The sequence below is a fragment of the Diadema setosum genome, chromosome 20 (genome assembly GCF_964275005.1).
Source record: "Diadema setosum chromosome 20, eeDiaSeto1, whole genome shotgun sequence".
Classification (NCBI taxonomy): Eukaryota; Metazoa; Echinodermata; class Echinoidea; order Diadematoida; family Diadematidae; genus Diadema; species Diadema setosum.
Genome location: NC_092704.1, coordinates 33,450,961 through 33,478,896, shown reverse-complemented (window position 1 = coordinate 33,478,896; position 27,936 = coordinate 33,450,961). Strand labels below are relative to the sequence as shown.

General features: G+C 39.3%; 1 protein-coding gene across 1 annotated transcript; it reads left to right on the top strand.

The window, feature by feature from the left end:
- Positions 1–807: 807 nt before the first annotated feature.
- Positions 808–27,936, top strand: LOC140243624 (CUB and sushi domain-containing protein 3-like). The gene is made up of 16 exons (XM_072323288.1): positions 808–1,020; positions 2,083–2,260; positions 4,324–4,530; positions 6,086–6,298; positions 6,795–6,898; positions 14,954–15,125; positions 16,252–16,482; positions 16,949–17,137; positions 17,705–17,902; positions 18,710–18,845; positions 21,049–21,167; positions 21,887–22,075; positions 23,046–23,231; positions 24,096–24,296; positions 26,775–27,014; positions 27,725–27,936. Exons 1-16 carry the CDS (start codon positions 808–810, stop codon positions 27,934–27,936), a joined length of 2,988 nt encoding a protein of 995 aa, XP_072179389.1.

Sequence of the window (27,936 nt, the reverse complement as noted above, 5' to 3'; positions counted from 1 at the left end):
ACTTAGACTAATTAATACGGAAAGCTAACAAGACTGAAGACCGTTTCTGGACAGGTTGACTCTTTATCTCTCTCGTAGGTAGGTTACTCTCTCGCTGTTCAAACACGGGTTTCACTCTTGGCGGACACACTCTCCTCTAGGTCAATTCTCTCGAGATAAGCGCAAAGTCTGTCTTATATACCGCTGTCAAACAAGCTCCTCTTGTTCGAGAGAGATAGAGAGGACCAGTCATGAAAGTCACGAGAAAGACGTTTATCGCGCTGCGGAGAATATAGGAGAAGGGCGTCTTTGAGCGCATAGATGAAGAGCTGAAAGTCATAGGCAAGGAGAGGATACAAGGACAGGAGAAAGTCAAGATAGGAAGCAAGCACAAAGGGCTGAAGGATAGTGAAAGTCAGAGGGAAAGGGAGCAAGCTGAAAAAGGCTGAAGGACAGTGAGCGGCAAGGGCGAAGGGTAAGGGTAAGGATTCTGAAAGTCAGGACAAGGTTGAACTGCGGAGAGCAAGGCAAGAGTTCTGAAAGACAAGGCAAAGTCGAGTGAGAAGGGACAAAGCGACAGTACTGAAGGTGAAAGCAAAGTCAGAGCGAGGGAGGCACAGAATGACATGTGAAAGTCAAAAGAACAAAGAAGATGGCCAAAGAGAGCACTCCGCTGTATGCAAAGCAATTGGGATTGGGCTTGCTAACCTAGTAATTTGTGATAGCGCTAGCGAGACATCCTTTACATAGACTTGTACAATAATCATGAAAACAATGAAAAACAAGTAATGCTATATACATAATATTACATCAAACATCTTAACCAAAATGCGTGACAGTATATTTCCCCCACAGTTATCCAGTGTTCTGCGCAATCAGTGTCCACACCCTTACGTGTCAGCTGTCCCAATGGAAATATCCGTGGATCTGTCTGTTCGTTCAGCTGCGTTGTGGGGTACAGCCTTCAAGGTGAAGGGTCAACAGAGTGCCAACTTCAGGGGTCAACAGGAGCCTGGACAAATGGACAGCCTACTTGTCAAAGTACGGCCAGTTTTGTTCCCATTGCTGAGGAAATAGCCACAGAACTTAGTTTCATTTATTATAAAAAAAAGCTAAAGGCATAATTATCTGTCGAATGTCAAAAGTTTAATATAATATATAATTGTGCATGAATAAAGCTGTATATCATTTTCAATTCGTTAGTAAACACTTTGATTCCTTATTTCTCAGTATAGTTATGATATTCATCACCCGGACTTAACACACCATACAGTGACCGCTATGATATATTTTGATTAGACTTCTTTGCTCAAACATTCTAATTTTTGGTCTGGCAAATTAAGTAGAAATAATGAATATTTTACCTGTTCTTCTTTTGAGAATACTGACATCTTTACTTGAACGGTTACAGCTCGTTATTCCGAAGGTTCGTTATTCCGAAGATTCGTTATTCCGAAGGTTCCTTAATCCGAAAATGAAACAAAGCTCGTTGTTCCGAATGTTTGTTACGGACTCTATATCACTTCGGATCAACGAACCTTCGAAATAACGAACCCTATTTCATTTTCGGATTATCGTACCTTCGGAATAACGAACCCTATTTCATTTTCGGATAAACGAGCCTTCGGCTTAGCGAACCCTGTTTCATTTTCGGATTAACGAACCTTAGGAATAACGAACCTGTGGAATAACGCCACAAATGTTCGGATTAACGAACCCTTTTTCATATTCGGATTAACGAACCTCTAGGTATAGGGAATTTATGTGTTTCGGATTAACGAACCTTCGGAATAACGAACAGCACCCTACTTGAACAGATATGAACGTAATGGCGGTCTGGTTTATTTATTTTTTTTAACTAAACAGAAGTCAATTTTTCATTAGAGTAAAAATTATCCATACGAAGTTTGGCGAAATACGGTTATTACCGTGTCACAGGATTACAGTTTTGTTGTTGTTCTTCTGATTTGATGCTAGAACACTTGGTTATTGCAGTTGGGATATTTGGTGAAGTATTTAATCCGAATTCAGACATTTTTTTATCTGCTTTAAAAAAAATGTTATTTTTATTATTCACCATCATCTCTGATATCAGTTTTACAGTGCCCAAGTATTTCACTACAACATGGAACAGTAGTCGGAACCTGCTCCAGAAATTACGGCACAAAATGTCAGTTTTCCTGCAATACTGGCTATGAGATTAACAATGATGAGCTGACATGTACCGCCCAGGCAGGAAGTACATCTGCGTACTGGGTCGGGGCAACCCCCGTTTGCTCGAGTAAGTGCACCGTATTTGGGGTGTTTCACCATTAATAATATTTTAAAGTTAAGCTCAACCCTTCTTATGATAACATCCAAATGAATTTAAAATTTTAGAGACTTCTGTATACGTATATGTAGTCATGTGCAAAATGTACAAAATAGAATACCCGACAATGTATTTTGAAATTCTGAAAACAGTTAAGGAACCTGAACAAGAATCCCATTGGCATGCTATAATTGCATGTTTAGTTTGAACTTTAAGATCATCTTTCATTTGTATGTGTGTGTTTGTGTGTGTGTGTGAAGCACTCCTACTTATTGTAACTGTGTAATAGCTGTTTAAAAAAAAGATGGGAGCGGACCTATGTTGACAGGTGTACACAGGAGGTTGGTGTTAGAATCGTGGAACCTGATTGGTAGAAAGTGTCGTGACTGCTTTCCTATAATGACAGTGGTTACTGAATTATGCAGAGAGTGAAATATCGGAATACACAATTTAAACGTATTATACTAAGTGTTTTTGTTATTTTTTTCTGTGATTGAATATCTATGGAAATCTATCTAGAGGATACACATCAATTCACATGTTGAGTAAATTTGTTTGTTTTCCATAACGGCATTGTTGGAGGAGAATATTACCATGCAATATTACTATTGATGTGTTTTGGTGTTCAATGAAGGATGATACATCTATAAGGAAAAGCTTGATGATAGGATATTTTCTGTTCTCAGATGGTGAATATAGCAGACTTATCGGTAAGAATATTATTAACATGTGTGTATTCCTTCGGAAGTGCCTCGATAATAATTTATGTGTCTGTTTTAAATTTACAATTAATGATAATAATGAACAAACACAAAACAAAGCAAAAAGTGGTTGTTGCAACAGCTAAATAATTGGAATCCTCATATTATGGATTAGCAAAAAGATTCCTTTTCAAGACTGACGATTTATTTTTTGAAGAGCTGGAAAATCTTAATGCATTGTGAAAATAAAGCATGAAAAGGAAAAAATAATAGCTTCCTATCACATAATTTTTACATGTGGGTACTCGAATAATCAAAGCTTGGGTTCTGTCATGATTACACAATTCCAGGAATACTCTGTACTAAGCCCCATTTGTCTACTGCGCTTCAAATGGTGGTAACCAGCGCCTGTCCAGCTGGAAATGTCGTCCCCTCTGGTAACCAGTGTCAGTTTAGCTGTTCCCAGGGTTACTACCTCCAAGGAAACACTGCTCTTACATGTCATCATGATCGCACTTGGAGTGGGAATCCGCCATCTTGCCAATGTAAGATACTCATACCCCCCTTTACTAATCCTCCTTTTGGAATTGTGAAAATGTATAGATCGTCAATGCATCATTGTGTTGAATACTGTGTAAGTGCTTGTTAACCTGATAGTAGCTGTGTCTGGTGCATGGAAGCCTTCTTTGAATTTAAGATTCAGATTCAAATTCATTTTTGTTGATCTATAATGGGACAAAGAAATTTTGCCTTCCATTGACGTCTGTTCAATAATACAAACACAACTCACATCTCATTACGGAGAATATTGATAACATCAGTACTGGCGTGTAGGAATTGTTACTTGTCTAATTTCCGTTCTTGATCCTTCGTCTTTTTATCTCTTCTCCGGAAAGTTGTTTCAAAATATCAGTATCTACGTTAAGATCAGTGAAAGATAACATAATTCATGTCTGTTTATTCTATCATATTTGTCATTTATCCATAATGTTATGCGATTAGTGCTTTGATTTTCTCATATTTCGTGCTTGCATGTGACAAGTTTGTAGCTGTTTCTTAATATGTGATACTAAGAAAATAAAGACACAGAATATCATTGCACTTGAAGCATTTACTTGAATTCAGTCTTGCCAGAAAACTTTAGCTAATTGCATAATTATGTGGTGTTTGTTTTTTTCTTATAATTGCAATGCAAATGGAAATACACGCTATACATGTATATTATTATCGTGTGCGTTTTACACCGTTCCTGTGCAGTGTGCACTGGTAGAACTGTTATACACTGTAGTGGAACGTAACCAAACATGTTTTGGTTCCCAATTCTTCTGCCAGTGATAACCTGTTCTTCTGACGACATCTCTGCCCCCGATCATGGGAGAAAGGTGGGCTGCTCAAACGACAGAGAAGATTACGGAACATCATGCACCCTAGCCTGTGAAGATGGCTATGAACCTGCGACACCGGTATCCAAAACGTGCTCAGATGATGGTGACGGGGATGGTGAAGGCATTTGGACAGGAAGCGACATCGTTTGCACAAGTGAGATATATCTTATAGAAGATGATCCTCTGGCTCTCTCCACATGCAAAGTGACATATCTTTTTTAATGTTATGTTTGGCAGAGTAGTGGCAATGATTTCTTATTTCACTGGGCCATTTTAATCCATGCAGGAAGACTCAACGTCCCTACGAACAGCATTAAACATGCTGTGAGGATCTACTAAGAGTCGAAGGTGATGGTGCACCACATCAAATAGAGATGCAAAACCAGTTAATCATCTGGCTAAGACCTTCGATGGTATAGAAACAGCATAATGATCAAGCATTTGACCACCTGTTGCCTCACAGTTTATACCGGGTGTCCCAAAAAAGCGGAACGGTAGATTTCCAGTACCTTGCGTTATAAAAGTGATATATTTTTTGACATCATTAGAAAAAGCATCTTCCGCAAAAGACATTGATACCAAAATTATTAAATTTGGTTCTGTACTTTTTATTCTACGCCAATTTCTGAAAATGCAGTCATTGTCAAATTTCGCCGGATTTCTGCAACTTATGAGATAATAATAATATTTGAGTGCGACACGCGATCCATACGGTGAATATTGTGTAAGCTCGGTGATCCATGTCAACAAAAGTAGTTTTCATATTTGGCACGGGCCAGGAAAGAACAGTGTGTGTGTGTATGTGTTTCTGTGTGTGTGTGCGCTCCCAATATGAAAGCTGTATCTTTCGTTGACATGGATCAACGAGCTTACACAATTCACCGTATGGAACGCGTGTCGTATCCAAATTAATATCTCATAAGTCGCAAAAAATTGAAAATGACTGCATTTACAGAAATTGGCGTAGAATAAAACGTACAGAACAAAATTTAATGATTTTGGTATCATGGTCTTTTGCGGAAGATGTTTTTTCTAATGATGTCAAAAAATATATCACTTTTAGAACGCAAGGTACTGAAAATCCACCGTTCCGCTTTTTTTGGGACACCCGGTATAGACATAGTCTCATGTACACGCTGCATGCAATGCAATTATTATTCAACCGCAAAGCAAAAACTTTGATTGAATAGCTCCATGTCCCACATTTCAGCTGATAACTGTGTAAACATATATCGGGCGGTAGAAGGCTTCATGGTGCACCACGTATTCTTTCTGGAGTATATACGTGGCCCTGAAAAGGCCTACCCAATCTTACCCGGGGATTGGGTAGGCCCTTTTCAGGGCCACTCACATACTCCAGAAAGAATATGTGGTGCACCGTGAAGCCTTCTACCACTCAACGTTCTACCACCACGGAAGCCTTCAAAGAGTTCATGTGTAAACATATTTAAGTTGTATTTCTTCTGCTCTGCGTCGGTTGAAAGATTGCAGTTATATGAGCTGTGAATGATGTCCTAATATATTATCATTTTCTTCTTTTAGCTGTTGCCGTGGAATGAACAATGATAAAACATACGATATATGAGAGTGTATAACTGAAGGAAGAGTCGCTCGACACTGCTTTGCAGTTTATTCAGGTTCACAATCCCATCGTACTTCAGCGACCTTTTTCTCCTATTTATCTTCATTGTTCTTTTATAATGTTCTAGTCGTGACGTGCCCTGCCTTAACCCCTCCTGCAAATGGCGCCATTTTCCAGTGCTCTTTCATGGGCGTGGTCAAACCCACCACATCACCGAGTCAAAACTACAGTGCCGTCTGCACTACAACGTGTAATACTGGTTTCAGTATGACAACGGGCTCTGCTCAGAGAACGTGTCTCTCTACAGGAGCATGGGAAACCTCTTCAACTACTTGTTCAGGTAATCTCAATCAAAGTCAATAGGTCTTGAAATAAGATCTTAAAAATTCCAAAATGAATTTTTATTCACATTCATAATTCTAATCTATTTATATTAATACATCGCTTTCAATAAAGCTAACATGAGTCCTGATACATTAACCATAGTTCTTAAATCAAAATCTCTTTCCTATCTCGTGTTTCTTATTTACTGTCATGATGGCATGGCCTAAGCTCCGAGTCTGTTTGCATGGTCACTAAAAGGTTTATTTTCTTCCTACAGTATCTATCACGTAGTTAACATTACAGGTGGGGAATGAAATGTAAAAAAATGAGAAATTAAATCAGATTATTTCATTATTTCAGCGGAACATGTTTACACCAAAATGTCGTCCAATGTGATAAACACCTGGTGACATGTCTTGACAGTCTTCCCATAACACCTACGGTTAAAATTTGAAATCTATTGTTAAACATCAGGTAGAATGCTAGTTTTTTTTTTTCTATCCTCAAATCAGATATCACGCCACCTGCACTCACCTGTCCCCTTGACGTGGAACTCATAGCGGAAGCAAGATCAACATCAGCCACTGTTCAGTGGACCACTATGAACCAGCCCCAGGTACCCTGGATGCACGCCACGAGCTCGACACCAACGAGTCATACAGCCCACGAGCCAAGGCCAACGACCTCGACATCAGCTAAAATAGGCCCATATCAACTAAAGTAGGCAAAGGCCAATGAGCTCCACATTTGGCAATGAAGGCCCATAAGCCTGACATAACTTCACTTGGCTTAACGAAGGTAGTGTCGAGTTCGTAGGCCTTTTGCGTTGAGTCTATTTCGTGGGTCTACATTATTTAAGTGTCTTGCAAGTGGGCATGTTTTTCTTGGTGTCGATACCTCGTAGGCGGTATGACTTGGAGGTGCCGAGCTAATAAGGTAAAACCGGTACAATCTGCTGCCATTATCGATGGACGCAAAAGAAACACACACACACACACACACACACACACACACATAGGCGTAGCCAGGATTTTTTAGAGGGGGGTGTTTAACCCTATTAAGCCCAAGCTATTTTGACCCCTCGCAGGCCCGGGGGGGGGGGGGGGGGGCACATTGTGCCCCCCCCCTTTATAACTTTTTTATTATTTGATGTATCATTGTCATATTTGGCACATGGGTAGAGTAACTCATACTCTACACGACTGTACATTTGAATTTTCTCAAGGTCACCCATGGAGGGCGCTAGTTTCCAAAATATAAAGAAATACATAGGAAATGTGCTAAAAACATGATTTTTCTGCATAATTTCTTTATCCCCATTATATATGTCTTATCATAGACCAATCATTTTCATATTTGTCACAAGTGATAAACAAGTGGAATCTTATTATTTGTTATGGTTGAAATTTCTCAAGGTCACCACATGGGGGCGCTATTCGTGTCAACATAATAATACATTATGAGACCTGAGATGAAATGTTTAGGATGGGTACATGTACAGTTATGACATTTCATATTTGCATAATAGTGGAATTTCAAGATTACAAATTGAAAATATGAAGAACTAATGATGTTAGAGGCATAGCTTGGGTGAGGAAATCAAAATATCACAAAATAGAAGGGCAATCTTTAGAAAGTATTATTGTTTTCAATTATCTCTATTATATCTATTGTTTTATGCCTTTGTCACATAAAAACACAAGAAATAAAAAGAAAAACTTTCCAGGACCATAATTACTTCAAATTTTACTCGTTCAACAAATTTCAGCCAAGAAACACCCATTTCATCCACTGTAATGCTGTTAAATAAATGGGAACAGAAAAAAGATGCAAAATCTGACTGACATGGTTGTCAGTTTATGGTTGCCATGGCAACCAGCAACATCAAATATAGCTGAATTATATATCAAAATGTTCGCAATAAGATTTTAGGAAAAGTCACCAAATGTGGTTGAAATCGGATAAAGGGCGAAGGAGTGGCAAATGAAAATCTGGTGGGGGGGGGCATAATGTGCCCCCCCCCCCCCCCCGACACCGGGCGTTTTTTATATTTTTTCGTAAAAGACGCACGTTGTCAATTCGTTGTGCGCTCGATGGCTGTAGAGAGCACGCGCATCATCCATACGGGGAGTGAATCCGTGGCCCAAACACAGCCCGGACGCAGCAGAAGTTTCTCATGCAGTAGCCTAAAATTGCTACGTCGTGTCTGTGGGCTCCCAAATCCGTATGCTTTTGCCAACGGACGTTGAACAAGTGTGTGTGTGTCAACGGCGTAAATCCGTGCTGAGGAGTGTGGGGGAGGGGGGGGGGGGTGATCGGCGATAGTCACCATCACCACGATTACAAGCCCATAACCGGACGGGTGCAGCCAGTGACGTACCGTGGCGGGTTGATCAAGACGGGGGGGGGGGGGGGGGGGCACCTCGTGGAAAAGTAATTTTGAGGGTGTGTATGCATGCTTGCGAGTGTATGTGTGTGTGCGCGTATGTGCGTGTGCTGTCAGTCTGGAAACTGTAATGGGGACTGCAATACATAACGGAATATGATACATTCCACTGCGCAGTCATTTTTTTCCTTATGGATTATGGAATGACGGTGTGAAACGACAAATTACTGGCAGCAACATCAGGAGAATTACAAAACAATTGAAATGAATGCGAGCTAGCGAGTGGAGCGAGCGAGGTTGAAAATTTTGACATTTTACAGTCCCCAAACTGCCGTTTGTAGCTATATTTTTTCGCTTTGGAAATTAAGTGGGCGCACCGGACGCAACTGCTGGCAATTACTGGCAACGACATCAGGAGAATGACATAACGAGTATATGCGAGCGAGCGAAGCGAGCGATCTTGAAGATTTTGACATTTTACAGTCTCCAAACTGCCGTTTGTAGCTATATTTTTGTCGCTTTGGAAATTAAGGGGGCGCACCGGGCGCAACTGCTGGCAATTAATTACTGGCAGCGACATCAGCAGAATGACATAACGATTATATGCGAGCGAGCGAAGCGAGTGAGCTTGAAAATCTTAACATTTTACAGTCCCAAAACTGCCGGTTGTAGCTATATTTTTTCGCTTTGGAAATTAAGGGGGCGCAACGGGCGCAACTGCTGGTAATTACTGGCAGCAACATCGGGAGAATGGCATCACGATTAATGCGAGCAAGCGAAGCGAGCGAGCATGAAAATTTTGACATTTTACTGTCCCAAAACTGCCGTTTGTGTAGCTATATTTTTCGCTCTGGAAATTAGGGGGCGCTCCGGACGCAACTGCTGGCAATTACTGCCAGCGACATCAGGAGAATGACATAACGATTATTATGCGAGCGAGCGAAGCGAGCCATCTTGAAAATTTTGACATTTACATGCAGTCCCAAAACTGCCGGTTGTAGCTATATTTTTCGCTTGGAAATTAAGGGGGGCACCGGGTGCAACTGCTGGCAATTACTGGCAGCAACATTAGGAGAATAACATAAAGATTATAATATGCGAGCGAGCGCAGCTAGTGAGCCTGCAAATTTTGACATTTTACAGTCCAAAAACTGCCGTTTGTGTAGCTGTATTTTTTCACTTTGGAAATTAAGGGAGGGGGCGCACGGGCGCAACTGCTGGCAATTACTGGTACCAACATCAGCAGAATGGCATAGCGATTAAATGCGAGTGAGCTTGAAATTTTTGATATTTTGCAGTCCCAAAACTGCCGTTTGTAGCTATACTTTTTTGGCTTTGGAACTGAAGAGGGGGGGGGGGGGATGCAACGGGCGCAACTGCTGTCAATAACTGGCAGTGACATCAGGAGAATAGCATAACAACTAAATGTGAGCAAGTGGAGCGAGTGAGCTTGAAAATTTGACATTTTTCAGTCTCAAAACTGCCGTTTGTAGCTATACTTTATAATAAGGGGGGGGGGGGGCGCACCGGGCGCAACTACTGGCAATTACTGGCAGCAACATCAAGAGAATGGCATAGCGATTAAATGCGATCGAGCGGACCGAGTGAGCTTGAAAATTTTGACATTTTGCACTCCAAAAACTGCCTTTTGTAGCTATATTTTTACGCTTTGGAAATTGAGAGGGTAGTCAATGGTGTCGGTTATGTTCATGATTTGGGGAGCTATGACCAGCGAGGGGACGTCGAAGTGACCAAATGGGGGAAGGATATCCAAAACCTGCACTTAAGAACATCCTCTAATATTATTGTTTGTGTTTGTGTGTGTGTGTGTTTTATATACATGAAAAAGTTAGGAAACAGCCCAGGTCAAGTCTTATTATTGGCAATGCAAGGCATTTTGATATAGACTAGTATGTAAAGCAACACTGCAAAATCATTAATGATCTAGCTTTGATATAATAAACGAAGCGTAAGGTACAAAGGTGTACATTCTACATCAAATTGCGCAACGTTACAGCGACTCTTTTTGCCGTTCGGATGTTCTGAGTACACTGCACACATCCTGCTTATATTCAGAATGCCAACCAGGAATCGTGCTGAATCGCAATATTTTGTCGGCTCCGGACTTTTTGCACAATGTTTCACGTTATACACCTCTTTAATTATGGTTACAAGAAATCTTAGAAAAATATCTTATTTCTTGATCCCCCTTTCATGTCGATTTCAAAAGCAGTTTAGTAACCCTTGAATTACCATTTTGGTAAGTTTTTTATTCTTTTTTTACGAGTGGATGCGGGGGGGGGGGGGAAGCTTGGCGCCCCCCCCCCCCCCACCACACACACACACACTTAACAGGGATCGAGTGTACCACTGTTTTGCATGAAATATAAAGTATGAGGGAAGAGGCAGCAAAAATATGAAAACTTTTTGTTTTTGTTTGGTTTTTTTTTTCTTTTGCTAGTCAGCCGACTTTTGGTGGAAAATCAGACCTTGAAAGAACGAGGAGTTTTTGCTGTTGTTTCTCTTATCTTTTGATTTTCTTTCTTCTTGACTGACAGGTGATTTTGACCCCCCCCCCCCTCCCTTTAAAAACGTAGCATAGCCCTGAATAATGCCCAAATATATTCAATGAAAGGGTAATATGGATCTCCATTTCTTTGTATGTAATAACGTACCGGTATTATCTTCCTGTAGGTATTGTATTTTTCTATTTTCTTGATTTAAGTCAATAAAGCAATCATCCCAGAGGCATCGTTCTGTAATGATGGTGGGTGGGGGAGGGACTTGGAGTTGGAATATCTGTGCGAGGGAGCGGAGCGACCGAATGGGGGGAGGGTGTGAGAGGGGGATACCCCCCTCTCAGACGAGGAAGATTTTGCATTTTCAGACCTGAAATTAAGCGATCTCGTGCACACTTTTGGTGAAATTTTGGATTTACATGTTTACAATGTAGGCCTATCATATAGGGCTATACTATTTGACGTTGTCAACGTCTGGGTCATACCTTATGTCGATATTACTGTCTTTGCGAGCGAGCGAAGCGAGCGAGCGCTTGAGAAAATTATGTATACATTATCCTACAAGACTATTCAGCTCTGTTACCTGTCTGGAGGCGGGCGTACGAACGTCATGCAATATGCCAAAATTGATGCAATCACATTTCTGCTTCCTCCATTTTCCCCCTCAAATTTCGGGGGGGGGGGGATGATTGTACAGGCCATCCCCCCTCCTCCATTTCAGGGGGGGGGGGGATATATCCCCCCATCCCCCGGGATTTACGCCCATGGTGTGTGTGTGTGTGGGGGGGGGGGGCAATGCACGGTGCAATGTGCGTCCCTCAAGAACATACATGCATCCCCCGATAATATTGGAGGTGTTCAAAAAGGGGCATTAAATGCAAATAATTTGATATTAAATGATTTTAGACATTAAGTGTAAAATCTTAGTCGATACCTAGTTGAATCATTACAAAAAATCTTTCATTGCAACAACTTCCCATTTTCGTCTTGCACAGATGCACTGCGTTGGCGAATAAAATATTCCAACACCAGACACTACAGAACGGAACTTAGGTCTGCTGATACTGGCACGTCATGACAGGGCTATTAGGAGTGTCGATCGTGAAAAAAATTAGGAACTTTTAGTTTTGTGCGCCTCCGCCAACAAAAAAAAAAGGAAGAAAAGAATAAAACCCGGATATGAATGGGTCTAATAATTATATTATCAAAACTCATTCAAATTATTGCATATCATTTTATCTTCAAAATTTGTGGTCAAATCATGAGACAGAGTAATAGTAGCTTAACTTTTGAGGAATAAAAATCATTCACTTTCCGGAAATGGAAGTGGCAGCTAAAGGCTTTTGTTTTTATATTAGTGTTAATAGTCTGGATCCCCCCCCCCCACACACACACAAATTAGCTTAAATTAACTTCAATTATTAAGAACAAAAAAATCAAAATTTGAGGCAGTTCATTGTGTAGCGTTTTTTCTCACTTTATTTTGGGAAAATAAGGAAGTAGATAATTTGGCAAAAAGCCGAAAGGTTCAGCTCCCCTCCCCTCCGCCGGCGAAATTGTGCTCGTATAACCAATGTTACTACTAGTAATAAATGTATGAAGCATCAGTATAGTTAAGACTTAAGACCCCAATTTCATGAATTACTTTTACAAAAGATAATGGAGAGGGGAAGACCGGATAGATCGCCGTTTTTGGTGTAACGCCTGCCATGCATAATTATGGAAAAGGGCGCAAAACAGCATTGGATGTTAGTAACCGACGCATTTTGTGTATAAACAAATGGGAGAACCTGACCCAGACCACACCCGTGTAGCCAGGGGGACGATGGGTGTGGTCGCCCCCAAAACGCAAAAAAAAAAAAAAAAAAAAAAAAAAAAAAAAAAAAAAAAAAAAAAAAAAAAACATGAAGAAAAAAAGGAGTAAAAAAGACAAGAAGGTGAGGAAAAGAAAGAAGAGAAGAAGTAGAAACGTCGATGCTTCGATAATACACAAGGCGCGTCACAGAATCGGTATAGCATGCATTGCACACACATAATAATTATGCATCATACACAATTTACGGTACCGCGCACGGTATAATACCGGTAAACGGTGAACATTATGCGCAATGTATCCTCGCGATTCGGCCAGAAAGCAAAGCAGGGAAGAGAGAGAGAGAGAAAGAAAATGAACACAAAAGAAAGGAAAGGCGGAATTCAAAACGGAAATAAAAGCGGTAAAGACAGCTTTTTTTTCATTTTTTTAACATCTAAACATTGTTGAAGAGGGGTGTTGAACAGCTCAAACACCTCCCTTTTGCCCAAGGGAGGTGTTTGAACACCTCAAACACCCCCATTTCGGCAAAGGGGGGTGTTTGAACACCCAAAACACCCCCCCTCGCTACGCCCTTGCACACACAAACAAAACACGACACAATCTTCTGAATGGAAGCAGCTTTTGAATATGTTATTCATTGTAAGTTTACTGACTTCAATTCATGTTTCATTATCATAACACAATCGTCTATTGACCGATTCGGGTTCGTTGAGGGCAGCAGACATTTTACGGCACAGGGCGCAGCCATAGTGGGTGTATCGGTGTGTATCAGCCGACCCCCCCTGCTCTCCCCCACCCCCGGGCAACATGTTTATCACGCACTTGTAACAAAGGTTCGCGCACTAGCAAGCATTCGCGCACTCAGTACGAGACGCCCATTGGCTAAAGCAGTTTTTCATTCTGCGCGCGTGCTAATGTAGGGAGAGGGGTGGGGGAGTGCGGAGGGGGGGGGGGGGATCGGATGATACACCCAGTATGGCGCTGCCCATGCCAAAAATACACATAGCGCGTCACAGAATCGGTCAATAGATATAACATACTGTAGGTATCCATGATGTGCGCATTGTTTCCCTTAATTTATTCAGCTTTCAATGTTCTCTGCTGTTGTGACCGTGAAGGAGAGTGTCAAGAAGTGTGCAATTTGAAGTGTTATAAGCTCATGATAATTCATGAATATGATTTATTTCATATATATAAACTTTCAATTTAACAAAGATATATAGTTTCTCTAAAGGTTAAACGCCTATGATAAAGGGCACTCCAATTCTCCGCAGTAGTTTATGTCTGGTAGTTAGTATCCTAGATGTTGATATCCTTTGGAAGATGTATCATTCTTTCTCCAGTGTCCAATATAATGTTTGACAATACTCCCAGAAATTAGTTCACCATCGAGTGATTTTACAACCGTAGTTTTTAGACAGCTATTGGGAAGGTATGGGAATTGAGCGCGTTCGTTTGTATGTTCTGTGGGCAGTTTTTAGCAGTGTTCAACTAATCTACATGTACATTGAATATCAGTTCCTATGTTGGAAACTCCTAGAAAAAGTTTGCTAATATTTCAAGGTTCATGGTTTCAACTCCAAGTGGACATGAATGTGAATGTTTATTACAGAATGGTCTTTAAAATCTCTACAATCTGATTGGTCAATTGTCATGCATGGATTTTTACAGATCCACACTGAGCCATGCGTCTGGTGAAATCCGACACATGGCTCGTGTCTTGTATAGTGTAGCAGGTGTACCGGGCGCATGATGGGGAAAAACATTGTACAAGTATATCATGAATTTAAGGGCCAATTTTATAACTCAAATGATGCAGAGGCCTATTTCGTGGATCAGAGAACTCTCTGATTCAAAATTGAACTCCAATTATTACCGATCCACTCGGTGAAGTGCATCGTTTGTATACTTAGTTATAACATGCTGTTATGTCACTGCGGTGCTTTGCAGGCAACAGATCGAGGGACTGCCATAGGTACACATGTATTCAGCATAGACTCAGTGCAAGTCTCTGGAAATATTCTGCCTACCTCGCTTACTGAAGGTGATCACACCATTGTATACCGAGCAGTGGACAGTGCTGGAAACTCGGCTACATGCTCACATTATGTGAGGGTTAGAGGTAAGTAAGATTGATTTCCTTGCGTAGCAATCCTACAAGTGTTGGATACAAGTTGTTGCATCAGTTGTGCAGCTTTAAAACTCTATCATACCACTGTTCATGTTCATGTCTTGGTCACAAGTCCTTTCTCGGATTTCAAGTCTAAAAAAAACACCATGTTTATATAAAGAGTTTGTTCGCAAAAACCGATGAGTCCATATTTGCCAAATGGAGATATTTGCGATTAAAGGTCAAGAAAAATAGAGAGAATGATGAGAAAAATTGTGTTTCTTTTGACCATAACTTCATAAATGTACCTTTATCAGCCATGTAGTGACCAATATATCATTTAGAAGGTATCATTTTGTACTTTATGACAGAGACCGTGCTTCACAATCTTCAAAAATGCCATCTTCATATATATATATATATATGAAGGGTTTGTTTGCAAAAACCGATAAGTCCATTTTTGAAGATTTTGAAGTACGATCTTTGTCATAAAGTACAAAATAATACCTTTTAAATGATATATTGGTCACTACATATAAAGGTATATTTTTGAAGTTATGGTCAAAAGAAGCAAAAATTTTCTTATTATTCTCTTTATTTTTCTTGATCTTTAATGGCAAATATCTCCATTTGACAAATATGGACTTATCGGTTTTTGCAAACAAACTCTTCATATATATATATATATATATATATATAATATATATATATATATGTAATATATATAAATATATAATATACATATATATATATATATATAAAATATATATATATATATATATATATATATATATAAATAATTATATATAAATCATGTGAAACTTCATAATAACGATACAGACAAACAAGACATTATACTGCTAGGACTTATGGTAGTTTCTTTATTTGTATGTTGTTGGTTTTTTCTTAAATGTTGGACAAAATATGAACATTTTTGTTTTTACATTTTTTTCGTGGGGTGTTATGCTTTCCCCGAGTATTGCAGAGCTTAACGTAAAGTTATACTGCTTTGGTAATTGGTACTCTGACGACAGTATTATTCGCCAGCAAGGATTTTAAGAGCATTAGAGAGCATTTGAGAATTAAACATTCCCGAAACTGGACTTTTACGTATACCTCTCCTTGCTATACCAACCAGTCATAAGGTGCCTTCCACTCCAAATACCGGAGGACGGTTCAGCCACGTTAACAGCAGGGCAAGGGAGCTGCGAAGGTGGGGTGGTGTATGGCTCAACCTGTACGATAGCTTGTGACTCTGGGTACCAGATGTATCCAGGATCGGGCCCCACGTTGGAGAAAACCTGTGATTGGTCAGTTGCATCTGGAGAGACCGTAGGCTTCTGGACAGAGTTCAGTCCAGCATGTGACCGTAAGCGTTATGCACCTCATATAACATTGTTACAGAAATTAATGTGATACTTTAATAGACGTAAAAGTCTGGACTCATCCATTTTATTCTTTCACTTGTTTGATTTGCATTTCATTTTTATGTAAAACACACACACACACACACCTATACTATTTTTTTTTTTCAGAGGAAGGCGATTGGACGGTAAGAACGTTGATGTAGCTATGCCGTTCATAAGAACGTTGAAAAAGCAGCTCCGGTGGTTGAGAAAGTAAGATGGTAATGATGATGATGATGATGATGATGATGATGATGATGATGGCTTATTGCGATCGCCAGTATCCGCCTTTGAAGGCTGTTCGTGGCACTTAATCTAGATTGTTCCAATTTCTTCCTTACAAAAATATTCTCAGGAAAAGCGCTTTGTGTCAAAATCATCATTGCGTTGACAATAACAGGTCTGATTTGTGGTATTTCCATGTTCCAGCTGTGAACTGTACACTTCCTTCAGTGACCAACGGGCAATCATCAGACTGCCCCTCTGCTACTGCCGAGTACAGAACTTCGTGCCAGTTCTCCTGCAGTGCAGGTTACACATCACCCTCTGGAGTTGTCACTGTCACAAGAACCTGTCAATCCGATCAGACCTGGAGTGGAAGCGACTTTCACTGTACTGGTACGTGTCAGCAAGGAGCGAAGCTCCTTGGTGTCAGCGCAGTAAAAAGATATCACCAAGCTTTTGAATGTGCAATGTAGGTATAATTGTCTATTTCATCATGCATTAAGATTCATAAATATGTTATGCATTAAAGCATTAAAGTTTAAACCAAGTAAAAAAAAAACGAGAGTAATGTACAACCATAAGTACATGGGATGGGATTAAAATGGGGTTAAAAAGAATTCAAGAGTCACTAGGGAAGCTTGAATTGGATAAATTAATTATCTCAAACTCCATGCGCTGTGTCTTCTAACCAGAAAGTTTGAAAGGTTGATTTATGAACCACATTGCCACATGAAAGCCTTCTTTGCACCTAATGCATTGTCGGTCTCACTGCTCCATATCGAAATTTATATGTGGGGAAAACAAGGGTAAAGCAGTATATTCATTAAACTGTCTGCATAGAAAAATTGTAAGTCTGATATGGCTGTGAAATTGTAAAAATCTACCCTTCGTCAAATTAAGTCTATGATGCAAACAATTGTGACTTGAACACTATGAGGATTGCAACTTTGTATGTCCTAGAACCGAAGACATGCCCAGGCAATTTTGGCATCTCCTATGGCTCCGTGACGCCCCTGGAGTGCAGGGGTACAGATCCCGTCCTGTTTGACACCACCTGTACCTTTGTCTGTAATGATGGTTTTCGGCTGGAGGGACCGGGGGACATCGTCTGCAGCACCGAGGGCCAGTGGACTCATCAGTCAGCTCCAACATGTATAGGTACAGGCTTCTTGGTTTGGACACCACGGGCTTACAGGAACTCTTAATGAAACATGTGGCTCAAACAATTGCTTCAGCAGGACATGACATAATAGAGATCTTGGTACAACTGTTTGCTTGCAAGTTTTTACCTAATTGTGGACCATAACTTTTTTTTCAAAGTTCGTGTGCAAAGAAGGAAATTGTTTACATGCAAAACAGTGCAGTTTGATCAAAATCAAATGAATTTAGGGAATACGACATAGGTATTGTGAAGTTCCTCTCAATTTCACAAAATATTTTTCTAAAGAATTCAGTATAAATACGCAAGTAGTGAGTTTATGATCCCATTACCTCACAAATTGCCATACAATTTGAAACTTGTATTTGCTGTTGTTCTTAATCTTCAATTTAAAGTGCCAGTCCTAATACAATACGTTTATCTCACTTATCATTTTTCAAGTTGTTCAACCAGGATTCACATGTTTTACACATATATAGCAAAATTAATTGAAGAGAGGACATCATCGAGTTAATCATTACAAATTCAAATCAACTGGTTGAAAGCAATTCTTTCAGAACATTTATAACTTTCATAACATCCTTATCTTTAATCCGACTTTTAACATAACTTTACTGATGTGATGCAATTTTACTCTTCCTTGCATTTAGAGTAGCTGTTAGCTGGTCCGAAATTTCATTTCAATATACCATTCATTCAATGTATCAACGGTTTGACTTAACATAGAAACACTGATCAAAGACAAACCGTCAAAATTATGCAATTGCAAAGGAAGTTTTACTTTCCATGTTCACTCCCACAATCAGATATCCAACCACCATACTTCAACTCAACCTGTCCCTCTGAGATCAGGATCTTTGCTGCCATGGGAAGCACATCGAGCATAGTCAACTTCCAGGATCCCATTGCGAGTGACAACTCGGGAAATGTTCATGTTAGCAAGTAAATGTTCCCTTGGCTTTTGTTCAGCTGTACCGTGACCGTATTACCCCGTAACCTTGACTCATCGTGTTACGTTGACACGAATTAAGCACAAAAAAGGATATACAAGTGAAAAAAGGGAAAAAGACACCACCCCCCCAAAAAAAAAAAAAAAACACCAACAACAAAAAACAAAACAAACAAACACCAAAATAGTCTTATTCTAAGTTCAGACAAAGTTGTGTGTTGTGATATGACATCTGGACTCCAGCTTGCCAATCGAAGGTGTATGCAATACCAATTTTTTTTTTTTTTTTTTGCCAGTTACTTTCAAAGCATCTGTTGATTGGGGAGCAAAGCGTTGAGGATTACATGCTCGACGACAAAAATGAAGAGTTCATTTCCCAAAGGTGCTAAATCAATTTCTTAATCAAAAGTTGTATATTTTACCGGCTGAATTATTTTCATCTAGTCCCCGTACAGTAAACGCTTCATGAAAAGTGCTGAAAATTTTGCTTAAAAATGGAAAAATTAAACGAAGAAAACTAAAGAGACAGAAAGGTATATCTAGTCATACGGTTAGATGCCAAACTTAATGCATTGACAATGACAGATTGATTGTTTCGGCAGAGGGGAAAGAAGAAGAAGAAGAAGAAGAAGAAGAAGAAGAAGAGGAAGAAGAAGAAGAAAAAAAACCGAAATCGTTCTTGCATTAAGCATAAGCTATATGCATCGCAATGAGGAGTGAGCCGACCTGGGCCGCTTTGAATCTGAGACGCCGCTTGACCTACCAAGGATAAGTCCGGTTTTGCACGCACAATCAGCGATCGAAATATTTGCAATGCCATAGACAGCACTGAAAGAGTCGATTTGGCCCTCAATATTTATTTACATGTAGGCTCTAGACAGGTATAGATAAGTTTCATCTGAATATATTCTGTAAACTATTGCCATATTCTAATGAAGAATATGTGTACAAAAATAGTAATCCTGACCGTACCCTTACCAGTGCTTACCCTTATCCCTAACCTTTTAAACCGATCACTTACCCTAACGCGAACCCTAGGCCTCACACTAATCCTAACCCAACCCTTACCCAAACTTTTACCCTGATTGCAACCCTTACCTTGACCTTTACCCCAACCCCAGTTTTTATTTTCAATTGCAATTGTTACAATTCCGTTGCTAGACATGCCAAGGTAGCATACTTTTATTTATCTTTATGAATATGTTTAGTCAGAATTCAAAGGATTAAGAACATTTACATGAAATTCACCGCTACACCAACAAAAAAGTATTTAAAATCCAGATAACTTTGCTAGTGGCAATTGACTTTTCAAAAGCAACCAGTTTATGTTAGTTTAATAGGATCCTCTACATTGTCTAATAGAAAAAAAAAAAGATTGTTTGCAGCAGAGACTAGCGACTATTATAGTAAACGTACACGACATTCGTTCAAACGACATTATCTGCAGAAATCCTTGTCGTTTATTGAAGATCAGACAGAAAACACTGCAGGAAATTTGATTGGATTAGTGAAAGAAACAGCAGTACAGGAATGATTATTTGGTAGATTGATGGGCTTCCATCATAAGCTCATCTTTCGTAATAGGTTCATGACCATTATGTACTACATGTAAATGCTTACGTTATGACTGTATATTCTGCTATTTAACATTCATTTCACATTCACTTAAGAAGGCAAAGATTACCATGTTTCTTGGCACAAAGAGCATATCGATTGTAACAATGATTATTACATTTTGCTCATGCTAATCGGAATGTTGAAACGAGTGAATAACGATATCATTTCTTTTTTTTTTAACACAGTAGATTTTATATTTTTTATTTTTTTTTTAGGTAGGTTCAATTTACAATTTCCAACACAACTTTTCATTGGAAGCTGCAGAATAAATAGTTGTGCCAGATGTTATCTTCATATTTTCTTTTTTGGTGTTTTGTTAAAAAAAATCATTAGATTTTTGTCAATTGTTGTTTCATAGTTCAAATAGCAAATGTGGTATCTTTGGTCTGATGTGACAGTTGTCACGACAGAGTGCTTTATGTATGCCTTATTTACATGCATATAAATGGAACATACACAATGTCTTTATTTTGCAGGTAAAAAAAAAAAAAATCCTACATTTGTCATTCTAATCGAACTTGATTTTATCACCCACCCTCCTCTATCTTTCTTTCATGACATCGCTGGTAATCAACAAAGACTGAATACCATCTTTCGACCAGGAAGCGTATTTCCAGAGGGAGAAACAGTCATTGGCTACCTTGCAAGTGACGCTGCTGGGTTGACATCAAGATGCGAAATTACCATTACTGTACAAGGTGAGCGCATGCATAAGATGAATATTCTTTTGTCATTTGTACACTTCTTATCCTACCTGTATTGTAATGTTTTTATCCACACTGTAATGTGGTTCAGAATGTGTTGTTGGATTTTCCTAAATTGTTTATTAATGGCTCACTGTTTTTACTAACACTCCTTGGCTTATAATGGATTAATAATGTGTTATTTGTTTTAGGTTTACTTTAATAGCCAGCTATTTTTATTTTTGCACAATGGTAACAACCAAGGCATAGAACCTTTAGATAATAATCTGGAAGAGTTTCACTGCTTTCCAAGTGGTTTTGAGGCAATATTATACAACTTGATATATTTATTTGTTGGATTTTGTGTGTTTGATTATACTTTTTTTAATACTTCCACACATAATCAAACATCTTTTCAGAAATATAACAGAAAACATTAATATATGGTTATAATGTACACGATTCGAAGAAAGAACATGAATGTCTACGTTATTTCCACTAACAAATCGTATTGACTTACCCGATTTGCAAATAATTAACTACGACATTATGCAGGAGAACTGCCACTACAAGCGGGTGCTTGAACACGTGGCAGTCAAGAAATTTAATAAAGCGAGTAGAAGCACATGCATTTCGTTTAGCAGCAGGGGGAAAGAAACCTGAACATGTATAACGCATTAAATTTCATATTCTAGTGAAAAAAATACTAAAAAAGGTGTGGTTAATCACGTTAGTCCATAGATGCCCCGTACAGCAACCTCTTCTCCATGGCTCAGTGGTCAACTGTACGGATCCTTTCTATGGCAGTAGGTGTTCTTTCTCTTGCGATGAAGGCTACGATCTGATTGGACCATCTGCCGTGTCATGTGATCTGTCAAGTAATGGAAGCCCTGCATGGGAAGACGCTCCTCCAGTCTGCCAAAGTGGGTACAGTTAAAGGGATGTTATAGTTTTGGATGAGATGGTTATTCAAATTTAAACATCTTTGCGAGATTATTAGAAATTGCTGTTTTGAAATGTGAAAAAAAAATCTAATTCTATAATTGAAGGATTTAAAACCTTATTTGATGAAATTCGGTTTTGAAGTGGCTGAGGTATCCAAAAACAAAGTTAAACAAAGTTGTCCTAATAAAAGTTGGGCCCAGGTGTTAGACATGATTTTATTACTGCTGATGCAAAAACAGAGTGTTGGTCATGAAAGTAAATAGGAAGATGCCGCGGATCTCCTGTCAGTTCTATTTATGCATCTAATCAGAAAGTTGATGAGTCAAGTGATGTCATACTTCCTTTTAGCATTCCCACATGTCAGAGAAAAATTCTACCCTGCAGGCAGGAGCATATGATCAATTTTTATACTATTCCAATTCTGTAATGTATACAAAATGAAAAAGACGGTTGAAGTTGACAAAATTGAATTGTTTTTGTTTTATGTCAGTGTGAATATTATAAAATCTGATAGGTTGTTGATGTTGCATCAGCTGTTTTTTACAATAGGGCAAATTTTGCTTTCGTGTTCATTCAGGACTTGGGGATGTTTAGAAAGTGCTAGCATGAGGCAAAATTTACCCCCTTTACCCCATACTTACCTTGGAAAGAAGCACAAGCTTTGCTCTCTCTCTGTACCCCAAGGTTACTTACTCGGTCGCAGGGAAAAAAAAAAGATATTATTTTCTCCTTAGTGTACCTGGGGGAGATAGCAAACATGTACAGTCAGTTACGGCTGCTGTAAAATAATTCCTTTGAGAACAACTGCCATTGGTCGCCCCCTGAGTGAAAGTTGGAAGACAATGAAATGTTTTCTCCCTCAGTTCGACTGGTTTTAATGCTGTGAAAAAACAATAAAAATAAACTTTACCCTACCGAGTTATCGTCAATCTCCATTCTTCCTTGCAGTCCAAACCTGTCCCCCTCTCCTCCCCATAAACCCTGCTACTGTAGTAGGATGTGACCCCACGTCCCCAGTGCCGTATGGATCAGAATGCACCATGCAGTGTCCCTTCGGCTTTGTTGGTGTGGGTGAGACCCTCAAGAGGTGTCTGGCTGATGGGGTGTGGTCAAGCACGGACTTCACCTGTGACCGTGAGTTTCTTTCTAATCTTATCAAACTGCTTTATGGTTTAGTATTAACCCCAGTTATTTATATGATGCAAATCAAGTTTGTGCATGTCTTTATGTGTGTACATTTCCCCTCGATACCCTTCGACGAACGATACTTTTATAAACACGTAGCCATAGAAAATGCAAATTAAACCGATGGTTCTTTGATAGTGAATTTTTATCGGATGTGTTTTAATGCATTTTAATGTGTTTTCTTCATAGGAACTTAGAACACGTTGACTGCTTGTTGAGAGCTTATATTTTAATGCCTTCACGGGGAAAAGAAATAATGTCGACGTTTTATTGTGATTTTTTTTTCTTTGTTTGTTTGATTGCTTGCTTGTTTGCCAATGCACCCAAAACATTATCGACATTTTCAAGGGAATGTCTTTTTCAGTGGGTTTTGAGTATCATGTACCCTTGGACCTGTTTGGTTTGTGAAATGTAGGTTTTAGCTCAAATTCATGATGGTCAGAGGCTTACCTGTGTTCGGTCAAGGACATTTTCCTCGGTCATAACTTCAGGTTGGAAATTCCAGAGGAAATGTAAAATTACAAAGAAAAAGGAAAAAGTGGAACGATTCCTTTCAATCTAAAGGGGGGAGGGGATTAAAGTCATGCCTCAAGGTCAAAGATAAATTCATGGATATGAATATGCTTGTAAGCCTTTCGTTTCAGGCATCAATAATTTCACGCAATGTAAACATGAGGGAAAAACAGTACTCGACTGTAAAACAAGTGACTAAGATGAAATAATTACTTTAAGCTACATCCTGATACTGAAGCAAGACAGATTTAATGATACATTTTAAGTATGAAATGTTTATGCCGATGTTTTCCTGTCCAGGTAAAGCTTGCAGTCCATTGGTTGAAACAAATGTCATCTCCATCACACCCTCTACGTGTCTGTCTGACCCACGTTACCAAGACACATGTCATTTGGAATGTCAAAGGTCAGGCTTCGAGATATTTCCATCCGAATATGAGGAGACAACATGCACTGGCACACAAACCTGGAGCCGTGACATAAATGTGGTCGAATGCAAGGGTAGGTACTTTTGACGTTGCATCACTTTCATCTTGGGAGAGACTACGTAATGACAGTATCAATGATAATGTGTGGGTGACTTTTCTGTGTTTGACAGTACGGACTTCAGATCAGATTAGAAGTAAGGGAATTAACCACACAGGAAGATATTTTAATATCTGACTACACACAATTTTTTTTTGAAAGGGAAAAGTGTTATGCCTGAAATAATCATGCATTGAGTGTTTCATTCTAGAGGTTTGCTCGACAGTGGAGATGACCACTTTCCAACGTGCTGAATACTTAATGAGATTAAATGTTCAAAATGACAGAATTCGATGCAAGTCTCTGAAACTCGAAATCGCAATTATAGTTGTTTTCTTATTTTATTATTGTCATGGAAACCCCAAACTTTCAGTAGGCATACGTGATTAGAAATGTAGTCATTCTTTAAAATTTTGACCTAAAGACCCATTGAGTTCTCTGTGCATGGTTCAGAGAAATCGTGGGAGGACTGGTAACCGGACGTTATACGCGATTAAATATCAGAATACACTGTATACTGTTTTATATCACAGAAATAGAAATATGATCGTGCATAACAACACCAAAAAAAAAAAAAAAAAAAGGTCTCACACAGATTTTATGTTAGGACTCAACATAGGTGAGATGGTCCAGCCTACTCAATTTCGAATTTCTAATATTTTCTGAAAGAGCAAAACTTCATCTACATTATGGTAAAATTTGGGATCATAAACACGATTGGGAAACTGTTTTTTTAACAGTTTTCGTAGAACATTTTTCCTTGTAGAAAAGTGTTACTAGGTATGTCTTTAATAGAGTCCCCTTTCATTTCTTAAAAAAAACCAAACATTTACATACACTTTTCTCTCAAATCTAGTAACTTAAGAATAAAAATTCTAATTCTTTTAAATATGGCATTAGCTTTGGTTAGAATGTGTCAATAAAGCATGATCGATCTCAACTTAATCTGCTAGTCTCTTTATTGTTTATCCTGCAGAGTTCCACAGTTTTTGTGTTTTTTATGCCTCCGCCACGAAGTGGTGCCGGAGGCATTATGTTTTCGGGTTGTCCGTCCGTCCGCCCGTCCGTCCTTTCGTCCGTCCTTCCGTCCGTCCGTCCGTCCTTCCGTCCGTCCTTCTGTCCGTCCGTCCTTCCGTCCGTCCGTCCTTCCGTCCGTCCGTAATGAATTTTGTGGACAGCGTAATTAAAAAACCTTTTGAGGTATCCTAATGAATCTTGGCATGTATGTGTATTAGGGGGTGAAGTTGTGCCTAGCATCTTTTGGGTGCACATGCTCAAGGTCAAAGGTCAAAAGTTCCAGGTCAAATACGTAAAATTTTGCTATTTCCACCATATCTATGCAATGCCTAAAACTTAGTTTATACATGTATTACCCAATTAAGATTCTCTGGTGAAAGTTTGGGGTCACGAGGTCCAAGGTCAATGGTCAAAAGGTCAAGTAACAATATTAAAACTTCACCTTTTCTCCGTAACTTGGAAATTGTTCAAGGTATCTTCATGGAACATAGTATAATTGTATATACATGTACTGACTGGCAGTGATTATCTAGTGAATTTAGGGTTCATGGGGTCAAAGGTCAGGGGTCAAACATCAAGGGCAACACTTCAACATTTTAGTATTTCCCTCACCTTTATGCAATGCCAGCAGGATTATTCTTTTAACACTTTATGTATGCATGTATAACCTAATAGAGATTCTCTGGAAACTTATTTTTTTCTTTTTTTTTGCCTCAAAGGTCAAAAGGTCAAAGATCAAGGGAAAGTGCTGAACTAACTTTTTCCTCCATATCTCAGAAGTGGCTCAAGTTATCTTGAGACTTTCTACATATTTATGCATATTCTGCCTGACAGTTTTGCACTTTTTCTCCATACCTTGAAAATTAATCAATGCATAAACTTATGAATGGGCAAAGTCAAGTTAAAGTCCTTAAATCCCCAAATACATGCTCTCCTATTCATCTAATTAAACCTAGGTCAAGGAAGGTGAACATTCAACACATTTGTGACAAACTTGTCATTTTAATATTTTGCCAATTTTGTGAAAATGTGTCCACATGTACTATAGACCTTTTAGGAGAATCATGCATTATGGCGGCGGCATACCAGTCGCCTTAGCGACATTTCTAGTTTTGGTCTCATTCATTGCACAGCTAGCATACTTTCGTAAGAGCAAGCGCTTGAATTGACCAGGAAGGTGGGAAGAGTTCTCTTCCACCTTCCTGAATAGACCCTTAATTTAGAGCATCAGTTCTCGATAAACACTTTTCCAGAGTATGTTTTCTTTTCAATATTTAGATAGGTTAGGACAGTTCATTCGACTTGAGTTATACATCATTTTAAAGCTTAAAGGTAGCTCTTTCAGAATCTGTCCGTAGTTGAATATTGTTGTCTGGCGACTTTTTGTTGGTTTGGTTGTACAGGGTCACATACTCTCTGGTTTTGCTTACCCTTCAGATACTCAGCCACCGACGTTCGTCCAGTGTCCGTCAGAGGTTGTGTTCTATGCGTCTAGGAGCTCGGACACAGCTCTCGTCAGCTGGAATGTCACTGCCATGGACAACAGTGATCTCGTGCCCACCTTGTCTTGTGACCTTCAACCCGGGGTCATGACCCGTGGTATATACCAAATCAGCTGCAGTGCTAGGGACGATGCTGGTAATGAGAATGACTGCAGTTTCACTGTGGAGGTCAGAGGTAAGCAGTCGTTTTTCTCTTGTCTACCAAAGGCTTTAGTATTGATAGGGTTGTCTATTTGTTACAGTAAACAACAGAACTGAAAATTAACATTTTAAATCCAAGCAACGGCAGTGCATTGAATACATAATGTGATTTGTTTGATCTTTCTTTTTCGTGTGTGTGAAGGGAAAAATTCTGGATGTTGTGGTCCTTGTCCCTTTGTTCGGTTCTTTATGATATCCCCGCATGAATCTGTGACTCAGAGAGCTTAATATATATCATATAAAATTATACATACACCGTCTCTGTGAGAAAATTTTGAATCACAAACTTCACTTGTGAATACGAAATTTCAAACCAAGTAATAAGGTCAATTCTTTATAATTGCTGTATGTGTACATGCTATGAACTATTAGATGAAGAAGAGAAAAGAGAAATTTCACATCCTTGAAAGGATGAAAACGAAGACGAATACCACATCAAATATCCTAAATTGATTTCAATGTAAGTTCAGTTCAAGCTTTGTTTCATGGTTTTGTCAACGGTTTCGGTGCTAATCATTCCGTATCGACCATGGCCACCCTAGTGTGCTACCTATAATTATTCTGAAGCAATTTGTCTCCTCTTATAACTGCTTCATCTTGCTTGGACCATCAATTAAGTCACGTTTGTAAACGGGACCTAACTATCAGTGTGTTCTCTCCCAGTTCGACGTTGTAGGACTTTAGTCCCACCTGTTCACGGCACCATTGAAGAGGACTGCAACGATACCTTTGGGGGAGAATGCACAACCTCCTGTTCCACTGGATACAAGCTTATTGGATCTAGCAGGGGGAGCTGTGAATTTAATGGCACTGATACCTTTTGGTACTTTGAACAAGATCCAGTCTGCGAAGGTATGGTCAACCTCGAAGGAAAAATGCAGCTTGCAATGCTGTAA